General features: G+C 47.1%; 1 protein-coding gene across 2 annotated transcripts in view; it reads right to left on the bottom strand.

Moving 5' to 3' along the window:
- LOC118078821 (motile sperm domain-containing protein 1) overlaps nt 1–19276 on the bottom strand; it is a 30423-nt gene extending 11147 nt beyond the window's left edge. Inside the window, exons 1-4 of one of the 2 annotated variants that reach the window (XM_060270374.1) lie at nt 19084–19276; nt 18053–18300; nt 12796–12871; nt 11064–11281 (exon numbers count right to left, since the gene is read on the bottom strand). In XM_060270374.1, the coding sequence (XP_060126357.1) occupies nt 11064–11281; nt 12796–12871; nt 18053–18206 (448 nt within the window). In that variant the 5' untranslated portion in view covers nt 18207–18300; nt 19084–19276. The remainder of the gene's footprint in view (nt 1–11063; nt 11282–12795; nt 12872–18052; nt 18301–19083) is intronic. The other variant, XM_060270375.1, reaches the window with a different exon arrangement.
- Between the last annotated feature and the right edge of the window lie 3348 nt (nt 19277–22624).

The raw sequence follows: 22624 nt of genomic DNA, 5'->3' as shown, positions 1-22624 counted from the left end.
GAATCTGCCGCTGCCCGGTAGAAGACTCGGGGCTTCGCTCTGTGGAGGTTCCGATGTTGACCAAAATGGCTCCCGCGACTCCAACTCCGCTGACTCTCGGGGACTCTACTGGGTCCCCGGGCAGCAGAGGAATCGCAAAAACGGAGCCCGCCGGTCTCGGAGCCTTCGGGACGCTCGACCCGAAGTTCTTGTGGGGAATCCGCGCGCCCCGCGGAATTCCCCCCCCTCCGCGATGCCAGGGACTGCGGAGCTCGCAGTCCCTGCGTCTTCTTTCTCCGACGCGGCAGACCGGAAGCCCCGGATCCTGATCAAGTTGTACGCCCCCCTCAGGTCTAGCTTGGTGAAAATCTTGCCCCTGCGTGCCGCTGTCAGGAGATCATCCACTCTGGGCATGGGGAAAGCCACTGGCTCTGTCACTGAATTCAGCCGTCTAAAATCCACCACAAGACGGCGCTGTTGCGTGTCTTTCTTGTCCACCCAGAAGACCGGGCTGCCCCCTGCTGCCTTGCTTTCTCTGATGAACCCCCGCTTGAGGTTCTTGTCGATGAAAGCGCGCAGATCCTCCAGTTCCTGGTCTGACATGGCGTACAGCTTGGCTGGGGGTATAGTTGCCCCTGGCACCAGGTTGATCTGGCAGTCAAAAGGCCTGTGTGGGGGTAGGTGGTCGGACTCCGCTTCGCTGAAGACCTCCTGCAGGTCCCAGTACGGCTTGGGTATCGCCTCACCCCCTTTGACGTGCATGGTGGCCACCGTGGCTATGGGAGGCCCCTCCCCTGGTTGGTGCTGCATGCAATGTTCCAGGCAAAAGTCCGATCCAAAAGTGATGCATCTCTGGTGCCAACTGATGGAGGGGTCGTGGCGCGCCAGCCAGCTCATGCCCAAGACGATGGGGGGGTCTGAGATGGTGGTGACGTTGAATGCCAGTGTCTCTGAGTGCCTTCCCACCGTCATTTTCATGGGGGGGGTTTGATGAGTGATGGCCCCTCCCAGCAGCTCTCTGCCGTCAATGGTCGCCACGTGCAGAGGAAAATCCAGCTGCAGAAGCTGGATCTGGTGCTCTTCTGCAAAGTTTCTCGAGAAGAAGTTCGCTGACGCCCCACTGTCAATTAGGGCGAGGACCGTCAGGGGATAGCCATTTGGGAGCGTGAGCGTCACTTCTAGAACCACTCCTGCTCTGGGAGGGGTGGGCTGGCTCTGCTCCTCTCTGTGCGGGTGGGTGGGCTCGGGCTGTTGTCTGATGACTGTGCCTGGCTGCTGCCCCTTGTCTCCTGCAGCCAGGCTTTCCCGTTTCCCTGCTGTGGTGCTGCGTCAGTGGGGGAGGGCACAACCGTTCCCGCCTTTCCTTGCCACTCCCTGCGATGTGGGCAGTCTCTGACGAGATGCTGGGGGGAGTTGCAGAGAAAGCAATTCCCACCCCTTCCCTCCTTGCGTCTTGGCGCCGCTGGGGTTTGAAAAGCCCGCGCGCGCGCGCGTTATCAATCTGCATGGGTTCCTGGTCCTGGCTGGCCCCAGGCGTGGCTTGAAAGGGTTGTTGGGGGAGTGGCTTCTCCTGCGACCGTGGGAACCAAGCCCGCTTTGCGCGCGTTGCTTGCTTGTCGCTCCACCGGGATTCCTGTCTCACCCCCACCGCCAGAGCCGCTTTGCTCAGCTGATCCATATTACTGGGCTTTGGACCTCTCGAGAGCTCATCCTTCACCTCCTCATGCAACCCCAAGTAGAACGCCGCTTGCATTGGGGGTGACTCTAGTTCCCACCCCAATCTGTGCACCAGCATGGTGAATTTCGCCCAATACGCGCGAACTGTCATATTTCCTTGGCGTAAATTATGAAGTTCCTCCTTAGTCTGGTCCATATGACTATTGGACGAATACATCGTTTTCAAACCTTCTAGAAATAGTTTGACATTCTTCATGCAAGGATTCTTTGTTGCGATTAACGGTCTTAGCCACTCCCTGGCTGCCCCGGTAAGGTGCTCCACAATAAACGCTACCCTGTGCTCATCATCAGGGAACTCATCGTGGTGCAGCTCAAGAGCATACACAATCTCAGTCTCAAAGCCCTGATATTCCCTCGGGTCTCCATTGAACTTGCTTACTAGGGTCCCGGCTCTCCTTCCTGGCAGCACTTGGACTTGGGGTGCCCCTCCCGCCTTGTTTTTCTCTGCATCCAGCTTGTTTTGGAGGTCTACCGCCACCGCCCTTAATTCCTGCTCTCTTTCCTGTAGCGCTCTCACCTGTTCCGCAAGTTGTAGCCGGTCGTCCTGGACCTTCTTGGTCTCTTCTTTAGCTGCCTTCAATTCCCCCTGCGCCTGCAGCGACAGCTGCTGTTCTTGCTGGGCTGTCTCCGCGATCTGCCGCCATCTCTCCGCCTCTGACATGCTCATCCCGGCAACTCCAAAGTAGCCCAAAAAAGGATTCGGAGGTTGCTGTCACAGTGGCCGGAGTGGGCTACTTCAGAGTAACGACGCTACGCAGCTCTGCATTTTATTCTTTTATTGGTGCTGCGTATTTACAGTGCTGAAGTCATTGCTATTTACACGGAGTGATGTGGTCAGTCGGTTCCAGAACCTCCGAATGGCTTTTGGCGCGTCTTTCTCCAACACAAAAGCTTTGGCAGACCCATCCTCTTTCCCCTCCTCTTTCTGCGTAATTCCGGAGTTGGGGGGATGGGTCTCCCCCCCTTATTCGCCCCTTCCTGTCCCACCTGGGACCCTGGCTCCTCTACCTTGCCTGAGCCTCGGACACGACTTCCTGCTTCCCCATTGGAATCGGAACTCTCTCTGCTTTCCCCTGTGCTCGGGGATGGGCTTGAACTCAGGAGGGGAGGGACTTCGCGATATCCCCTGTCCCTCACAATACGTAAAGAATAATATCCAGTAAAACAGAAAGAAAAAGTAAATAAGAAAAAGGGGAAAAAATGCATGCAAAAGCATACGGGAAAAGAATAAAGAAAAGCATATTTCAATACAATAAACACTATTTTACAAAATAATAACAACAACTTCCATCATTCTTACAACACTTCCTTTCACCGTTCATATTTTATCTGTCTTTCAGTATTATTTTCATCTTAATATATAGATAGGTATATATAAATGTTTCCCCCTTTTCCATTCACCAGGGCTTTCTAGACCAGGGATCCCCAACCTTCGGCCCTCCAGATGTTTTGGACCAGGGGTCAGCAAACTTTTTCAGCAAACTTTTTCAGGGGCCGGTCCACAGTCCCGCAGACCTTGTGGGGGGCCGGACTATATTTTTGAGAAAACATATATGAATGAATTCTTATGCCCCACAAATAACCTAGAGATGCATTTTAAATAAAAGGCCACATTCTTCTCATGAAAAAAACACCAGGCAGGCCTCACAAATAACCCAGAGATACATTTTAAATAAAAGCCCACATTCTTCTCATGTAAAAACACCAGGCAGGCCCCACAAATAACCCAGAGATACATTTTAAATAAAAGCCCACATTATTCTCATGTAAAAACACCAGGCAGGCCCCACAAATAACCCAGAGATACATTTTAAATAAAAGCCCACATTCTTCTCATGTAAAAACACCAGGCAGGCCCCACAAATAACCCAGAGATACATTTTAAATAAAAGCCCACATTATTCTCATGTAAAAACACCAGGCAGGCCCCACAAATAACCCAGAGAGTTAGCAAACTTTTTCAGCAGGGGGCTGGACTATATTTTGGGGAAAAAATATGAATGAATTCCTATGCCCCACAAATAACCCAGAGATGCGTTTTAAATAAAAGGGCACATTCTACTCATGTAAAAACACGCTGATTCAACTTTTTAAATTCAACATTTTCTGATTCAACATTTTAAATAAAAGCCCACTTTCTTCTCATGTAAAAACACCAGGCAGGCCCCACAAATAACCCAGAGATGCATTTTAAATAAAAGGACACATTCTACTCATTTAAAAACATGCTGATTCCCGGACTGCCCGCGGGTCGGATTTAGAAGGTGATTGGGCCGCATCCGGCCCCCGGGCCTTAGTTTGGGGGGCCCTGTTTTGGACTACAGTTCCCATCTTCCCCGACTGCTGGTCCCGTTAGCTAGGGATCATGGGAGTTGTAGGCCAAAACATCTGGAGGGCCGCAGTTTGGGGATGCCTGTTCTAGACACAGGCCGAAAACAGACAGCTGGGAGAGGGATGCTCAGAGGGATGCCGGGGGGGGGGGGGTTTGCCGCAGGCTGCTCCACTGTCCCTTGGACCTTTGGTCGGGCTGGAGAAGCAGCATGGTGGGGGGAGCTGGAAGAAGAGGTGAGGAGGAGGAGAGTAGCCCTCCTCCCCACCCCACAGCCCCAGCCGCTACGCTTACCTTCCCAGAGGCTACTGCCGCCACTTCTTGTGGGCAGGCAGAGCGAGTTCGTCCTCGCTGCTCTCTGGCCCACAGGAGCACCACCAGAAGTTGACCGGTGCGAATGGGCTGGTTCTCAAGAAGGACTGCTGAAAAATAAGGCTTGGCCAGCTCAGCCCAGCCCACTCTCTCCTCCTCTAGGCAGGGTGGGGAGAAGCCAGGAGGGAGGAGGGATTTCAATCACGAGTCAGTGAGACTTGATTGAAATCAGATATCATAGAATCCTATAGTTGGAAGAGACCACAAGGGCCATCCGGTCCAACCCCCTGCCAAGCAAGAAACACCATCAAAGCATTCTTGACATGTGCCTGTCAAGCCTCTGCTTAAAGACCTCCAAAGGAGGACACTCCACCACACTCCTTGGCAGCAAATCCTACTGTCGAACAGCTCTTACTGTCAGAAGCTTACTGCATATTCTCATGGAATATGCAGAATTAGCAAAATGAACAGATAAATTATGTGAGAGGGGTACTTTGGTACTTTGCCCAAGTTATTTACTATCGTAAAAAGTGCCACTGGCAGCAAATTCCACTGCCGAACAGCTCTTACTGTCAGGAAGTTCTTCCTAATGTTTAGGTGGAAGCTTCTTTCTTGTAGTTTGAATCCATTGCTCCGTGTCCGCTTCTCTGGAGCAGCAGAAAGCAACCTTTCTCCCTTCTCCATATGACATCCTTTGATATATTTGAACATGGCTATCATATCACCCCTTAACCTTCTCTTCTCCAGGCTAAACATACCCAGCTCCCTAAGCCGTTCCTCATAAGGCATCATTTCCAGGCCTTTGACCATTTTGGCTGCCCTCCTCTGGACACGTTCCAGCTTGTCAGTATCCTTCTTGAACTGTGGTGCCCAGAACTGGACACAGTACTCCAGGTGAGGTCTGACCAGAGCAGAATACAGTGGTACTATTACTTCCCTAGATCTAGACGCTATACTCCTATTGATGCAGCCCAGAATTGCATTGGCTTTTTTAGATATACAGTGAGGGGGGAAGTATTTTATCCCCTGCGAAATGTGCCCGTTTGCCCTTTGATGGAAGAAAGGACCAGTCCATAAATTCTGGGGTATTTTCCTGTTGCTATTCTATCTCTTACAGCTACAATAAAACTACCGTTAAAATGATGGACTGGTCATTGCTTCGTCAGAAGGCAAACAAGCCAATTGAGCAGGGGATCAAATACTTTCTCCCCTCACTCTGTGTGTGTGTGTGTGTGTGTGTGTGTGTGTGTGTCCGTGTCCATCTTTGGTGAAATTCCTTGGCAGTTAAAAATATGACGGTATTTCTTTTCGGGATGAAATCTTGCGAAAGAGGAAGGTTTGCTTTTTGGAATCGTTAAAATCACTTTTTTACAGTCGGGTTCGATCTTGCTGGCATCATAGAATCATAGATTCATAGAGTTGGAAGAGACCCCAAGGGCCATCCAGTCCAACCCCCTGCCAAGCATCAAAGCATTCCTGACAGATGGCTGTCAAGCCTCCGCTTAAAGACCTCCAAAGAAGGAGACTCGCTCCACCACACTCCTTGGCAGCACATCCCACTATCGAACAGCTCTTACTGTCAGGAAGTTCTTCCTAATGTTTAGGTGGATATACAATTAGAATCATAGAATCCTAGAGTTGGAAGAGACCACAAGGGCCATCCAGTCCAACTGGACTGCCAAGCAGGAAACACCATCAAAGCATTCTTGACATATGCCTGTCAAGCCTCTGCTTAAAGACCTCCAAAGAAGGAGACTCCACCACACTTCCTGGCAGCAAATCCCACTGTCGAACAGCTCTTACTGTCAGGAAGATGTGGGATCCTTCTGCATGCAGGACAGATGTTCTGCCAGTGAGCCACCACCCTTCACCAAAGGGACTTCTGATACTTCAAGGAGATGGTTGTGTGTTGCGCTCTGGATGACAGATGCATAGATCTGGAACTGGGCTGAGGTTGACTCACTGGAGCTGCTCTCCTGGTTCCAGGGTTTAAGGACCAGAAGTATAAAGCAGCATCCTGTTTCTGAGGAGAGAGGGAGGGAGGGAAGGAAGGAAGGAAGGAAATAGGGAGTGGGAGAGAGGAAGGAAAGAGGGGAGAGAAAGAAGAGTAGGAAAGAAGGAAGGGAATAAAGAAGGAAAGAAAAAGAAAGAGGGAGAGAAGACAGAAAGGGAGAAAGAAGGAAGGAAGGAGAGGGAAAGAAAGAATAAGAACGAGGGAGAGGAAGAAAGATGGGAAGGAAGGAAGGAAGGAAGGAAGGAAGGAAGGAAGGAAGGAAGGAAGGAAGGAAGGAAGGAAGGGAAGGAAGGATGTGGAAAAGAGAGGAGAGGAAAATAGAATTTGGTAGGCGGGGAAAGTGGGGAACAAACTAACGAAGGCTGAAAAAGATGTGTCCGAAGGGGAAAGGGGGATGAGGAAAACAAGTGAACCGTAAAGAGGAGGAGAGGCAAAGAGGGGAAAGTGAAAAGGAACAAAAGGAGAAATCTGGAGAGTTGGGCAGGAGGGCAGGGGAGAGGTGGGCAGGGTCCTGCCTGCTCCCACGCAGGGCTTCCACGCCTCGTCAGTGCACGAGGCTTGAGACAAATTACAAAGGCAAACAGGGGCTTTCGGGGACGGTGGCAGCGGAGCCGGCAGCTTTCGCGCACTCGAGGCGAGCCGCGCTGACGGGAGAAAGGTGTCTCTCTTCCCCCACCTCCAGCACAGCGGCGAAGTTTGCTTTTTCTCCCTACTTCATGCCCTGAGGCGCCGACTTCCCCAGGAGCAGTCACCCGCCCCAGGATCGGTGCCTGGAGGATCGCTGCCTCTGCAGGACTCTCGCGCGGAGGTTTCCTTCCGCAAACTCCAGGCACCGATCCGCTAACGGCGCCTGCAAAAGGGGCCTGCCCACATCAGGACGGAATAAAGGGAAAGGCATCCCAGAAAGAGAAAGCCACGCCATGTCCCTTTCGACCGGTTAACGTCCCTCTCTCCCTTTGTGGAGGCTGTCAGAGTAAGCGCGGCTTCTCTCTCCCCGCCTGGGGTGCGTCTCATTCGCAACAGTGTGCAGAGAGAAAGGCACCTCTCTGCTCTGTCCCGCCCCATTGTGAACCCAGCAGGCGGCGACACCATCCTGGCTACATCCCCACGGCGGCCCTCCCTGCCTTCAAGACTGCTTTGCCAGAGGCAAGGAGATCTGCACCCCGAGGAGAGCATGGCGTCGGGGAGCTGGCCTGGCTAAGTGGGGGGGGGGCGCCGCCGCTCGACGGAGGGAGCTCCGCCAACACGTGGGCGGCTCAGTGTGCATGCCTCCTCGATGCGCCCCTGCTGGGCGGGCGCCGGGCTGCACTGTGCCATTCAGCCCAATGGGAAGGATGCCCCTGGGCAGGAACAATGGCAGCTTACTTTCGGGGTACATCTTACTTCTATTACTTATAGGAAAACCCTGCCATGGCTTACTTTTTGACTACGTATTTAAAAAGGGGAAACACGGTAATGTTGAGGTGGAATCTTCTTTCTTGTAGTTTGAATCCTTTGCTCCGTGTGTCCGCTTCTCTGGAGCAGCAGAAAACAACCTTTCACCCTCCTCTATATGACATCCTTTTATATATTTGAACATGGCTATCATAGAATCATAGAATCACAGAGTTGGAAGAGACCCCAAGGGCCATCCAGTCCAATCCCCTGCCAAGCAGGAAACACCATCCAAGCATTCTTGACATATGGCTGTCAAGCCTCTGCTTAAAGACCTCCAAAGAAGGAGACTCCACCACACTTCCTGGCAGCAAATCCCACTGTCGAACAGCTCTTACTGTCAGGAAGTTCTTCCTAATGTTTATTGACAACCAGAGGAAGCAGGGGGAACATAAAATCCTTTTTTCTCTTACAGAAAGGTTCGACCTGCCTGGCATCCTCTTCATATTGGCAAGCAGAGGAAGGTCCATCTTGCAAAGGTGACTTGATGTCACACCGTAATCGTACTATCGAAGCTGCAGCAATAAACGATACGCAGGGGGAACGAGAACTTAAAAGCACGCTCAAGGTGACAAGTGTTGGCAAGGGAGAGTCAAATGGGCGTGTTCCTCCATCCTCCCTTTCTGACCATTTCCCTTTACTTTCATTGGTTTTGGGGGGTGAAGTGTGTGTACCTTATTGTCTATTTGTTTGTAAATATGCTCAAATAAAACATTAAAAAGTCAAATGGTTGTGGTCCTCTATCCCTATCCTTCTTTCTTTCTTTCTTTCTTTCTTTCTTTCTTTCTTTCTTTCTTTCTTTCTTTCTTTCTGACGCTTTCCCTTTAGTCTCTTTGGTTTTGGGGGTTAATTGCGGGCTTGAGGGCATCCTAGAATCATAGAATTGGAAGAGACCCCAAGGGCCATCCAGTCCAACCCCCGGCCGAGCAGGAAACACCATCAAAGCATTCTTGACATATGCCTGTCAAGCCTCTGCTTAAAGACCTCCAAAGAAGAAGACTCCGCCACACTTCTTGGCAGCACATCCCACTATCGAACAGCTCTTACTGTCAGGAAGTTCTTCCTAATGTTTAGGTGGATATACAATTAGAATCATAGAATCCTAGAGTTGGAAGAGACCACAAGGGCCATCCAGTCCAACCCCCTGCCCAGCAGGAAACACCATCAAAGCATTCTTGACATATGGCTGTCAAGCCTCTGCTTAAAGACCTCCAAAGAAGGAGACTCCACCACACTTCTTGGCAGCAAATCCCACTGCCGAACAGCTCTTACTGTCAGGAAGTTCTACCTAATGTTGAGGTGGAATCTTCTTTCTTGTAGTTTGAATCCATTGCTCCGTGTCCGCTTCTCTGGAGCAGCAGAAAACAAGTTTGCAGATGACAAACTTGCAGATCCCGAGCAAGTTTGCAGATGACACCAAATTGGGAGGGGTGGCTAATACCCCAGAGGACAGGATCACACTTCAGAAAGACCTTCACAGATTAGACAACTGGGCCAAAGCAAACAAGATGAATTTTAACAGGGAGAAATGTAAGGTACTACACTTGGGCAAAAAAAAAATGAAAGGCACAAATACAGGATGGGAGACACCTGGCTTGGGAGCAGTACATGTGAAAAGGATCTAGGAGTCTTGGTAGACCACAAACTTGACATGAGTCAACAGTGTGATGCAGCAGCTAAAAAAGCCAATGCAATTCTGGGCTGCATCAAGAGGACTAGAGCGTCTAGATCAAGGGAAGTAATAGTACCACTGTATTCTGCTCTGGTCAGACCTCACCTGGAATACTGTGTCCAGTTCTGGGCACCATAGTTCAAGAAGGATACTGACAAACTGGAACGTGTCCAGAGGAGGGCAACCAAAATGGTGTCTGAACGTGTCCAGAGGAGGGCAAGAAAAATGGTCAAAGGCCTGGAAACGATGCCTTATGAGGAACGGCTTAGGGAGCTGGGTATGTTTAGCCTGGAGAAGAGAAGGTTAAGGGGTGATGTGATAGCCATGTTCAAATATATTAAAGGATGCCATATAGAGGAGGGTGAAAGGTTGTTTTCTGCTGCTCCAGAGAAGCGGACACAGAGCAATGGATTCAAACTACAAGAAAGAACCTAAACATTAGGAAGAACTTCCTGACAGTAAGAGCTGTTCGACAGTGGAGTTTGCTGCCAAGGTGTGTGGTGGAGTCTTCTTCTTTGGAGGTCTTTAAGCAGAGGCTTGACAGGCATCTGTCAGGAATGCTTTGATGGTGTTTCCTGCTTGGCAGGGGGTTGTGTGTTTCCTGTTTGGCTGTGACCTCTGTGCGCGCAATGCCTACATTTTTACATATATAGTTGCATCTCTGGGTTATTTGTGGGGCATAGGAATTCATTCTCCACCCCCCCCCCCAGAAAAATATAGTCCGGCCCCCCACAAGGTCTGAGGGACCAGCCTGCGGCAAAACTTTTTCCCCGCCCCTGCCATAGGTAGCCAAACTACAGCCCGGGGGCCAAATCCGGCCCAATTTTTGTCTGACGGTCCAGGAACCAGTATGGTTTTACACAAGTAGAATGTGTAAATGCATTTTTATTTCAAATGCATCTCTGGCCCCCTGCTGAAAAAGGTTTGCTGACCCCTGGTATATAATAATAATAATAATAATAATAATAATAATAATCATCATCATCATCATCATCATATAGATGTCAATTCATTCATTGGGGAAATAAGACGCAGGATGAATCAATGAAAGGTAAGGAGGAGGAGGGCAGGGGAAAAATGGAAAGTTTTAGAGAGATATTTCATAAAGGATGTATACAGTGGTGCCTCGCTTAACGAATGCCCTGCTTAACGAAATTTCCGCTTAACGAAAGGATTTATCGAGCGGAGGTTGCCTCGCTAGACGAATCCGTTTTACGAAAAATTCGTCTAGCCAATCACGGTTTCCCATAGGAATGCATTGAAATTCCATTAATGCGTTCCTAGGGGCAAAAAAAATCCAATGCATTCCTATGGGATTCGCTAGACGAATTTTTCGTTACGAGAAAAGACCCATGGAACGAATTAAATTCGTCTAGCGAGGCACCAATGTAAAGGTAAAGAGGAGGAGGTCAGGGAAAAAGGGAAAGTTTGAGAGAGAGATTTCATAAAGGATGTATATATTGAAGAAGCCATCAAAACTATTTTTAAAAAGTAAATATGCTTCAATAAAACATTTTTAAAAAGAGAAAGAGAGAAAGAGGCAGGTACAGTATATAGCACCAAAAAGCAATGGCGTTCCAACTAACCTGGCTGGCACAAGGCCTGCTCGAAAAAGACGCTCTCTGCCAGGTGCTCCGTGATCCTGCCCTCCTCCTCTTCCTTCGGCTCTTTTGCCGCCGGAAGCAGCGTGGCGACGACCTCTTTCCTCCCCAGCGCTTTCCTCTGGCTCTGCTCAGAGACCTGGAGCCGAAACTTGTCAATCACGCCATAGTGGCAAGGTCGGACGTCTCGGTGGCGGATCACGCTGGAACAAGAGGAGAGTGTGGACAGCCGCGTTATTGCTATTTTTTGTCTTAATATAATGTTCATTAATTTTCCCCTTTTCTCTTTATAACAGGCATCCCCAACCCGTGGCCCTCCAGATGTTTTGGCCTACAACTCCCATGATCCCTAGCTAACAGGACCAGTGGTCGGGGAAGATGGGAATTGTAGTCCAAAACATCGGGAGGGCTGAAGGTTGGGGGTGCCCAATATACACGGATACTATTGTCTCGCGCAACAAAAACTGGCAAGGCAACCGAATAAAATTTCTTCGTCCCATATATCTTTGCTCAAAGGGAGCTTTGACTTCCTCCCGTTCGCCTCCCTGACTTCCATATGCAATCACTTTTATCTCCGCATTTCTAAATCGCCCTGTTTACCTAATCCTCAACCTCGGCTCGGCCCTCCAGATGTTTTGAGACTACAATTCCCATCGTCCCTGACCACTGGTCCGGCTAACTAGGGATCATGGAAGTTGTAGGCCAAAAACATCGGGAGGTCCAAGGTTGAGGAAGCCTGCCTTATCTCCATACTAAATAGACTTACTTCTAAGATTTATAATCGGCTCATTTTTTATATATGCACAAGTCATAGAATCCTAGAGTTGGAAGAGACCACAAGGGCCATCCAGTCCAACCCCCTGCCAAGCAGGAAACACCATCAAAGCATTCTTGACATATGCCTGTCAAGCCTCTGCTTAAAGACCTCCAAAGAAGGACTCCACCACACTCCTTGGCAGCAAACTCCACTGTCGAACAGCTCTTACTGTCAGGAAGTTATTCCTAATGTTTAGGTTCTTTCTTGTAGTTTGAATCCATTGCTCTGTGTCCGCTTCTCTGGAGCAGCAGAAAACAACCTTTCACCCTCCTCTATATGACATCCTTTAATATATTTGAACATGGCTATCACATCACCCCTTAACCTTCTCTTCTCCAGGCTAAACATACCCAGCTCCCTAAGCCGTTCCTCATAAGGCATCGTTTCCAGGCCTTTGACCATTTTTCTTGCCCTCCTCTGGACACGTTCCAGCTTGTCAGTATCCTTCTTGAACTGTGGTGCCCAGAACTGGACACAGTATTCCAGGTGATTTCTGACCAGAGCGGAATACAGTGGTACTATTACTTCCCTTGATCTAGACGCTATACTCCTATTGATGCAGCCCAGAATTGCATTGGCTTTTTTAGCTGCTGCATCACACTGTTGACTCATGCCAAGTTTGTGGTCCACCAGGACTCTTAGATCCTTTTCACATGTACTGCTCTCAAGCCAGGTGTCTCCCATCCTGTATTTGTGCCTTTCATTTTTATTTGCCCAAGTGTAGTACTTTACATTTCTCCCTGTTAAAATTCATCTTGTTTGCTTTGGCCCAGTTGTCTAATCCGTTAAGGTCATTTTGAAGTGTGATTCTGTCCTCTGGGGTATTAGCCACCCCTCCCAATTTGGTGTCATCTGCAAACTTGCTCAGGATGCCCTCAAAAAACCCAGCTTTTTACTCACATGTCAACACAGCACTGAGGCTTCACCGCGCCCGCCGCATCTACCACGACATATTTATTTGGGGTTGTGCAGAGAACTGGAAGGAAAGAAAAGGGGCTGTCATCGTATGTCGGCCAATTGCAAGGAACTGCCACAGAAGCGAAGCTCAACATCAGGCATGGCCAAACTCCGGCCCGCCAGTTGTTTTTGGGACTACAACTCCCATCGTCCCTAGCTAACAGGACCAGGGGTAAGGGATGATGGAAGTTGGAGGCCCGAGTTTGCTAAGCCGGATCTCGTTCATTTCAATTCCATTCTTACCTTCAGAACAGACTCCAGTTATTTTGGGACTCCTATTCCCAGCATCCCTAGCTAACAGGACCAGGGGTAAGGGATGATAGAGGTTGTAGTCCCCAAACAGCTGGAGGCCCGAGTTTCTTTTTTTTAAATTATTTTTTATTAGTTTTCGCATACCACATATTCCATTATCAGACATTTGGGCTCATTACATTCATTATCTTTACAAATTCTCTATAATTCTCAAATAAAAATACAACTTAGTATAATAACAACAACTCTTAAAGTTCAAACCTAAAGTTACAAAAATTTCCGATGATCGACTTCCACACTACTTTCTTCTGCTGTTTTTATATTCATATGTTTGGTTGCGCGGTATAACATTCCTTATAGTTTCAGTCTATTTTCAACATTCTTCATATCATTTCTAAACCTTCATCCTCTTTCTTTTTGTACTCATATTTTCTTGTTTAATCCTCTTTTTGTGTATATATATATATATATATATATATATATATATATATGCGTATTTATTTATTTATTTTTACTATACATTGTACTGTATTTTCTATCTGTATGTCCAATAAAGCTTTTTAATTTGTTGTTGTGAGTTTGTTTCCTTCTGTGAGTAATTTCTTATTTAAGATGTTATTTTGTTTCAACTATCTTATCTATATATGCTATAAATTTTCCCCATTCTTTCATGTACACCTCGCTGCCTTGCATAGGCCAACGCCGGCCCTCCAGTTTTTTGGGGGACTACAATTCCCATCATTCTTGACCAGTGCTCCTGTTGGCTAGAGACGACGGGAGCCACAGGTTTCCCACCGGCATTTTTAACACTTGTCTAAATTGGGTGCTTTTCCAAGAATTAAGAGTCAGGATCTGAGCGGGCGTTCGTAAAATAATCGGTAGTTACTGTAAAAGGAAATTCAGCAAGCCAGGCTGCATTGTGGGCCTGATGTGTCTATTAAAATGAGAATTATTCTCTCTATGCAAGTATCTAGACCGGGCATAGGCAAACTTGGCTTTCAAATCAAATGCCAACAGTGCCCTTCAGCTCTCTATATTGGACAAACAGGCCAAACCCTACGCCAAAGGATAAATGGACACAAATCTGACACCAGGAACCACAAGACAGAGAAACCAGTAGGAGAATGTTTCAATCTCCCAGGACATTCTATACAAGATCTCAAAGCAGCTGTTTTATTACAGAAAAATTTCAGGAACAGACTGGAAAGGGAAGTTGCTGAATTGGAACTCATTACCAAGCTTAAAACCACGGAGCCACCTGGGATGAATAGAGACATCGGATTCTTATCTCATTATGCATGATCAAGCTTTCTTTAGCACCTCAGCCCTTGCTTTTCCCCCGCAGGACCAATTGCAGTCATCAGCAGTCGTTAACAGCCATCTACAGGTTTACCACTCCCATCAGCCCATCACCCATCACCCATTCCCACCCCCACCCCCACCACTCTCTGTATATACATAAGGGTCTGACTCTTCTGTTTCAAGTGTATCTGAAGAAGTGTGCATGCACACGAAAGCTCGTACCAAAATAAAAACTTAGTTGGTCTTTAAGGTGCTACTGAAGGATTTTTTTTATTTTGCTTCGACTCAAGACCAACACGGCTACCTACCTGTAACTAGATTCAAAGAAGATATTGCACAAAAAAAGAGGTTTTAATAATGAACCATCCTTATTGGAGATCAACCTACTACAGAATAGCCGGGAAATTATTTCTAAGATGTATAATACAATTCTGGAGTGGGAGGTTAAAGATGAAAGCAGTTAAGGAAACTACAACCAAGTGGGCAATGGAGTTGGGGAAATCTATAGAAATGGACAGATGGGGAAAAACTCTGGAAGGTACCTTGGAATTTTGCAGCGTCAGAGGGAGTTAAAGAAAACCTAATTAAGATGTTTTAGAAGCGGTACCTGACGCCAGTCAAAATCCATTAAATGCTATTAAGAAATTGAATACTATATCAGATTGGCTCACATATAGAAAGTTGTTAGAGGAATTCGAGGGTGAATATAAATTAGAAAAAATATGAAGATTTAAAATCCTTGGGAATAAGTAATTGGCAATATATACAGCTGAGCAGTCTATTCAAGGCAGATAAAAAGAAAGGTTTTGCAAGAGATATTTCTAAATTTGAGAAGGAAGTTATCCAAAGTAAAACTAAAATACTATCCAGAGCATATAATCTCCTACTGGAATGGGATTCGAGGGATGAAGGCACAACAGAAGCAAGGATTAATTGGTCAAAAGATATCGGGACAACCATACATCTAGAGCAGGCACCCCCAAACTGCGGACCTCCAGATGTTTTGGCCCACAACTCCCATGATCCCTAGCTAAAAGGACCAGTGGTCAGGGGTGATGGGAATTGTAGTACAAAACATCTGGAGGGCTGAAGTTTGGGGATGCCTGATCTAGAGCAATGGGAAAAACTATGGAGCCAGGATATCAACTTCACAGCTTCATATAATATAAGAGAAAATTTTGTAAAAATGTACCACAGGCGGTACTTAACACCTACAAAATGGGCTAAAATTTATAGGTTAAAAACGAATCTCTGTCCGGTACCTTTTTCCATATGTGGTGGACATGCGAAGGGATCAAAAAGTTCTGGCTAGCTATTCATGAGGAATTGAAGAAACTCATGAAAAAATCAATTATCAAAAAAACCCAGAGATTTATTTATTGGGATTGATTAATAACGAAGTATCAAAGGAGAATAAAAAAGGGTTTTTTGTATGCTTGTACAGCAGCCAGGACGTTAATAGCCACATATTGGAAAACCGCAAATATACCAACAGTGGAGCAGCGGATGAACAAACTTACCGAGTATTTGCCGATGGCCAAATGGACAGCAGTGGTGAGAAAGCAATTGAAGCAAAAATTGAGAAGCGGGTGGAAAAGTTATGATGAATATATGCGGAAATATCGTGAGAAGGAAGATATGCTGACATGCCTAGATTAAAAGGCAGGAAGTTAGATTAAGAGATAAAATTGGAGAGACAGTGGTGCCTCGCTAGACGAATGCTCTGTAAGATGAATTTTCCGCTATACGAGTAGGTTTTGCGATCGGAGGTGGCCTCGCAAGACGATGAGGTTTTTTAGGGCCGCCACTTCGTCTTGCGAAGTCAGCAGCGGGGGCTTTTCGTTGTCTGCCTCCCCCTTGGGGGGAACGCAAACGACGAAAAGCCCCCTCCCGCGCCGCACTTCGGCTCGGGGACTGGCTTGGCAGCAGCGGGAAGAAGGGGAGGAATTTGGCTCCGTCCCCCGATGCACTTCGGCTCGGGGAAGCAGGCAGGGAGATGGCAACAGCCTGGGAAGCTGCGGGCCGTTGCCGTCTGCCTGCCTGCTTCCCCGAGCCGTAGCGCATCGGGGGACAGATCCGAAGTTCGGTGGGCGCTGTTTGCCGGGGTTGACAAGCCCCGGCACGCAGGCAGACAAGAGAGCAAGCGCCCATGGGAACGCATTGATTAAGTTTCAATGCATTCCTATGGGAAACCGGGACTCACGAGACGAAAGATTTGTTACACGAATTGACCCGTGGAACGAATTAATTTCGTCTAGTGAGGCACTGCGGTAATTAAAAAAAGGATTTGGGAAGAGCTAGTCAATGAAAGAATGCACGCAGGGATGAATAATTATAGAGGACATTAGATTAGATTTTGTCAGAAGTATAAATAGATAGAAAAGAAGTTGAGAAAGCAGCGGAGGGAAGTCTGTGGGGGATGGGGGTTTTGTATTAGGGATTTTCTATGTATGAAATTGTTGTTGAAATGCATTTTTTGGTATTATGTATTTTTAAAATTTAATAAAATTTCTTTTTTAAAAAAAAATATAAATCCATAAGATGTACAAAACCAAAGACAACCATTGCTGGAGATGCCATATTGCTGGGACCTTTTGACATATTTCGTGGCACTGTACTAAAATGATGTGTTGGAGGAATTGAAAAAATATATATACTCAAATACAACATTAAAAAAACTCCAGATCATTTCTATTGGGCATGGTAGATGAGGGAATAAACAGGACGAAAAAGTATTCCTGTACTCGGTGATAGCGGCAAGGATTTCAATCGCTAAATTATGGAAATCACAGGAGACGCCTACAGTTGGAGATTGGCAGGAAAAAGGAATCAGTTACCTTGATTTGGCCAGACTGACAAATGCAATAAGAGGGGGTACCTATAAGAAATGCAATTATAATTGGGGGGAAATTTGGAGAATATGTGAAAAGACTTGGGTTTACAACAAATATTCTGTACAGATTCCAAAATGAAATTAGAATCATAGAATCGTAGAGTGGGAAGAGACCCCAAGGGCCATCCAGTCCAACCCTCTGCCGAGCAGGAAACACCATCAAAGCATTCCTGACATATGCCTGTCAAGCCTCTGCTTAAAAACCTCCAAAGAAGGAGACTCCACCACACTCCTTGGCAGCAAATCCCACTGCCGAACAGCTCTAACTGTCAGGAAGGTCTTCCTAATATTGAGGTGGAATCTTCTTTCTTGTAGCTTGAATCCATTGATCCGTGTCTGCTTCTCTGGAGCAGCAGAAAAAAACCTTTCACCCTCCTCTATATGACATCCTTTGATATATTTGAACATGGCTATCATATTAACCTCCTTAACCTCCTCTTCCCCAGGCTAAACATACCCAGCTCCCTAAGCCGTTCCTCATAAGGCATCGTTTCCAGGCCTCTGATTTAAAGCAGTACAAATAAGTATATCTGTAGCACGGGATGAAGATGAGTGGAAGTCAACTGATAAGAAGAAAATGTAAGATTTGTATAACGGCTGATTTGATTGATGTTTCGGTTGCAGTTTTTATTTGTCTGTATTTTATGTATTGTTTTAATCTCAATAAAGGTTATTTAAAAAAGAAAAGAAAAAGAGAGACAATCCCTCTTCCCTAAGCAAACCCTTAAATTGAATTGTAAGTGAGACACGCACCTTTGAATTTCAAGGCAAATTCGTAGGGGTTATAGAGAGTCAAGACCTGTTTGTGGGTCGACTGGTCGTCCGCATAAAAGATAAGCTCCGTGGGGAAGAGGAAGACGGGAAGGTTTCCTCCCACTAACTCTGGCTGCCTTCGTTGCTGCTGCATTGGCCCCGATTCGTCCTCGCTTCTGCGCCTGCGGCTTTGTCTCCCCAAATGTCTCGTCAGGGTGATTTAGGAATCCGAAAGCATCTTGGCAAACCTACAGGCAGAAAGAAAAAAAGCGGCAAAGGTCAAGGCTCTGGGGTTTGCCTACTTTTGCAGCCGGGTGGACCATGAATTAATATACAGTGGTACCTCTACTTACGAATTTCATACAATCATAGAGTTGGAAGAGTTCAAATATATCAAAGGAAGGTGAAAGGTTGTTTTCTGCTGCTCCAGAGAAGCGGACACGGAGCAATGGATTCAAACTACAAGAAAGAAGATTCTTGGCAGTGGAATTTGCTGCCAAGGACCTTCTTTGGAGGTCTTTAAGCGGAGGCTTGACAGCCATCTGTCAGGAATGCTTTGATGGTGTTTTCTGCTTGGCAGGGGGTTGGACTGGATGGCCCTTGTGGCCTCTTCCAACTCTATGATTCTATGAAATATATAAAAGGATGTCATATAGATGGCCCTTGGGGTCTCTTCCAACTCTAGGATTCTATGAATTCCAAAGAGCCAGGCTCTTCCCGCCCCCCCAGGAAGCCCCGCCCCCATCGGCTAGAGACCCCCCGATCGCCCCCTCCCCGTCCAGACCCCGCCAAGTGGGGGGGGCTGTGGCGAAGCACCCCCCTCCCCCACAGAGCCGCCCCTTCCCCTCAAGCCCGAGGAGGCCCGCTTTTGTTTCGGGCTGGGGTCGCCTCACAGCTGTTTGGGGACTACAACTCCCATCATCCCTCGCGAGCAGGAGCAAGCGGTGAGGGATGCTGGGAATGGTAGTCCCCAAACAGGCCCCTCGCCCGGAAGGAGGGAGACCCCTCCTAGGCTCCCTGCCCTCACTCACCCCTCGGACCCGGGTTCTTTCGGTCACCAGCCGCCGCCGAGGAAGCGCCGTCTCTTCGCCTCAGCGGACGTGCGCGCCCATTTCCCCGCCCCTTCCGCATCGCTAGGCGCTAGGGCTGCCGGGAAGGCGGCGGACTCCACCTCCCTCTCGCTCGGCCGCCTCAGCCCATTTGCCCTTTCGCGCCACCACCAGTCAGCGGACAGGCGCGCCCATTTCCCCGCCCCTCTCGCGTCACTAGGCGCTAGGGCTGCCGGGAAGGCGGCGGACTCCGCCTCCCTCTCGGTCGGTCGCCTCAGCGGACGGCGCGCCCGGCCCGCCCATTGGCCCTTTCGCGTCCCCAGTCAGCGGACGTGCGCGCCCATTTCCCCGCCCCTTCCGCATCATTAGGCGCTAGGGCTCTCTCCCTCGCCTCAGCGGACGTGCGCGCCCATTTCCCCGCCCCTTCCGCGTCACTAGGCGCTAGGGTTGCCGGGAGGGCGGCGGACTCCGCCTCCCTCTCGCTCGGCCGCCTCAGTCGCTAGGGCTGCCCAAAAGCGGGAATACGGCGACGGAGGCGGTGCCTTTTCTCGCCGGCAGTGGGCGGAGCTTTCCCGCCTCGCTGGCTGCTCACGGAAGCAGCAGTGATCAGGGGCGATGGGCAACTGGAGGGCCAAGTGGGGCCATCCCTGAAAAGGCCCCGCTTCTTCTTTTCTTTTAATAACAATTTTTATTGATTTTACAACAAAAAGAAACAACACCATATTAAAGTAACAATAAAAGACACGACAATATGAAAATAACAATAAACACAAGAACACTACATTAAAAAAACAAATACGAAATCCAAAAATCCAAATGCAAAATCCTTTTCTTTTAACATTGTATTGGGGGGGGGACTTCCTCGAGTTCCCTCCGTCTGCGGTTCATTACTCCTTTACCTTTAGCAATTTCCAATTAGTTATTTAAAACTCCTTATGATTTCAAATCTCTCATACAACAATTTACTTCACATAATTCCCAAACCCGCAGTTTCTATAAACTTCTATTTTTTAAAAATGATTTTTATTGATTTTGTAAACACAAAAAGAGAAAAACAAAAGATCAACAGCAACTTAAAAGACAATGAAACACATTAAAATACAATAACATAACAATAAAGAAAGAAAACAAGCATCTAAATATAAATCCAAATTTCTTTAACATTGTATATGGGGACCTCCTCGAGTTCCCTCCATCTTAGCTTCATTTCATTTTTATCTTTTAGCAATTTCTAATGCATTTTTATATAAATTTCTTAAAATTTCAAATCTATCCTTTCTATATACTTCACTTAGATTTTAAATCCTCAGCTTCTATACAATTCTAAATCTATTCTTGATATACAATTTATAGCATATTTTTTCAAATAAATTTTAAAGTCTTTCCACTCTTCTTCTGTCGCTTCTTCTCCCCGGTCGCGGATTCTCCTGGTCATCTCAGCCAGTTCCATATACTTCCATCATTTTCATTTGCCAATCGTCCACTGTTGGTAATTCATGGGTCTTCCAGTTCTTGGCTAATAGTACTCTTGCCGCCGTTGTAGCATACATAAAGAAATTAACATTTCTCTTAGGAATCTCTTTCCCGACTATACCCAATAGAAAGGATTCTGGTTTCTTAATAAATGTGTTTTTCAACACTCTCTTTAATTCATTATAAATCTTCTCCCAGAAATCCCTTACTAGTGGGCAAGTCCACCACATATGATAAAATGAGCCTTCCTCTTTCTTACATTTCCAACATTTATTATCCTGGTTATGAGAAATCTTAGTGGTGTAAGATACCATCTATACATCATTTTCATTATGTTTTCTCTTAAAAGATTACACGCAGTAAATTTTAGCAAAGGACCCGCTTCCTGCGTCCCATCCCCTCCAGGGTCTCTCTCGCTTAAATTGATGTCTTCCCTCGGCGCTACGCTGCCACCATTCTGCCCGAATCCGTTATAGCAGGGACATCTAACTCCCAATGGACTGCGATCTACTCGCAGTATTAAAAAACCAGCAGGGATCTACCCATTGTTGTAAAAAAACACCTAGGAGTGATCTACCTAAACATTAGGAAGCACTTCCTGACAGTAAGAGCTGTTCGACAGTGGAATTTGCTGCCAAGGAGTGTGGTGGAGTCTCCTTCTTTGGAGGTCTTTAAGCAGAGGCTTGACAGGCATATGTCAAGAATGCTTTGATGGTGTTTCCTGCTTGGCAGGGGGTTGGACTGGATGGCCCTTGTGGTCTCTTCCAACTCTAGGATTCTATGACTTGTGCATATATAAAAAATGAGCCGATTATAAATCTTAGAAGTAAGTCTATTTAGTATGGAGATAAGGCGGGCTTCCTCAACCTTGGACCTCCCGATGTTTTTGGCCTACAACTTCCATGATCCCTAGTTAGCCGGACCAGTGGTCAGGGACGATGGGAATTGTAGTCTCAAAACATCTGGAGAGGATTAGGTAAACAGGGTGATTTAGAAATGCAGAGATAAAAGTGATTGCATATGGAAGTCAGGGAGGCGAACGGGAGGAAGTCAAAGCTCCCTTTGAGCAAAGATATATGGGACGAAGAAATTTTATTCGGTTGCCTTGCCAGTTTTTGTTGCGCGAGACAATGGTATCCGTGTATATCGGGCACCCCCAACCTTCGGCCCTCCCGATGTTTTGGACTACAATTCCCATCTTCCCCGACCACTGGTCCTGTTAGCTAGGGAGGTCTTTAAAAGCAGAGGCTTGACAGCCATATGTCAAGAATGCTTTGATGGTGTTTCCTGTTTGGCAGGGGGTTGGACTGGATGGCCCTTGGGGTCTCTTCCAACTCTATGATTCTATGATTCTACCCAAAGTTTTTGAGCTTTTTTTGGGAAGCAAAAGTTGTTGAGCTTTTTGAGGAAGCCAAAGTTGGGGAGCTTTTGGGAGAAAGGCAAAGTTGTGGTTTTGGTTTTTTGCTTTTTTTTGCTTTTTTTTTAAAGGAGATCACTGGGGGGCCAGAGATCTACCAGGATCACCCCGTGATCTACCAGTAGATCACAATCTACCTGTTGGACACGCCTGCTATACTGCATACTCCCCCCCCCCAGAACGTTTGAATTGGTTCTGAATAGAGTTGAAAAAGCTGCTTTTGTACTAAGATAGTGTTAGGACACCAGAAATGTAATATGGATGATTGGCTTCCCAAATTGACCAGACGAAATCTCAGGCAGTTGTACATATTATAAAACAGATTTATTAAAACATTTATTAGAATTGTCAGACAATTGCAATAAATTGTGGCAGTGAGAATGAGTTTCTCATTCTGCCTGACCCATGGGCATACACAGAGTGCTTTTATAACAAAACTTACCCACCCCCATGTAAGTTACAAAGCTTATACAGGATGTGCTCTTGTGGTTTATGCTAGACAGGATGGAACAAAGGAACAAAGTAACAAAGTGTGGTGTAGCTAGAATTTCTTAGAAGTGCTGTGTGTGGTTAGATCTTTGCATTAGATGTGCAAACATGCCGTGCCTGTTTGCTTTCTATCAGAGACAGAGA

This window comes from Zootoca vivipara, chromosome Z (genome assembly GCF_963506605.1).
Source record: "Zootoca vivipara chromosome Z, rZooViv1.1, whole genome shotgun sequence".
NCBI lineage: Eukaryota > Metazoa > Chordata > Lepidosauria > Squamata > Lacertidae > Zootoca > Zootoca vivipara.
This window is presented reverse-complemented; position numbering and strand designations above follow the sequence as displayed.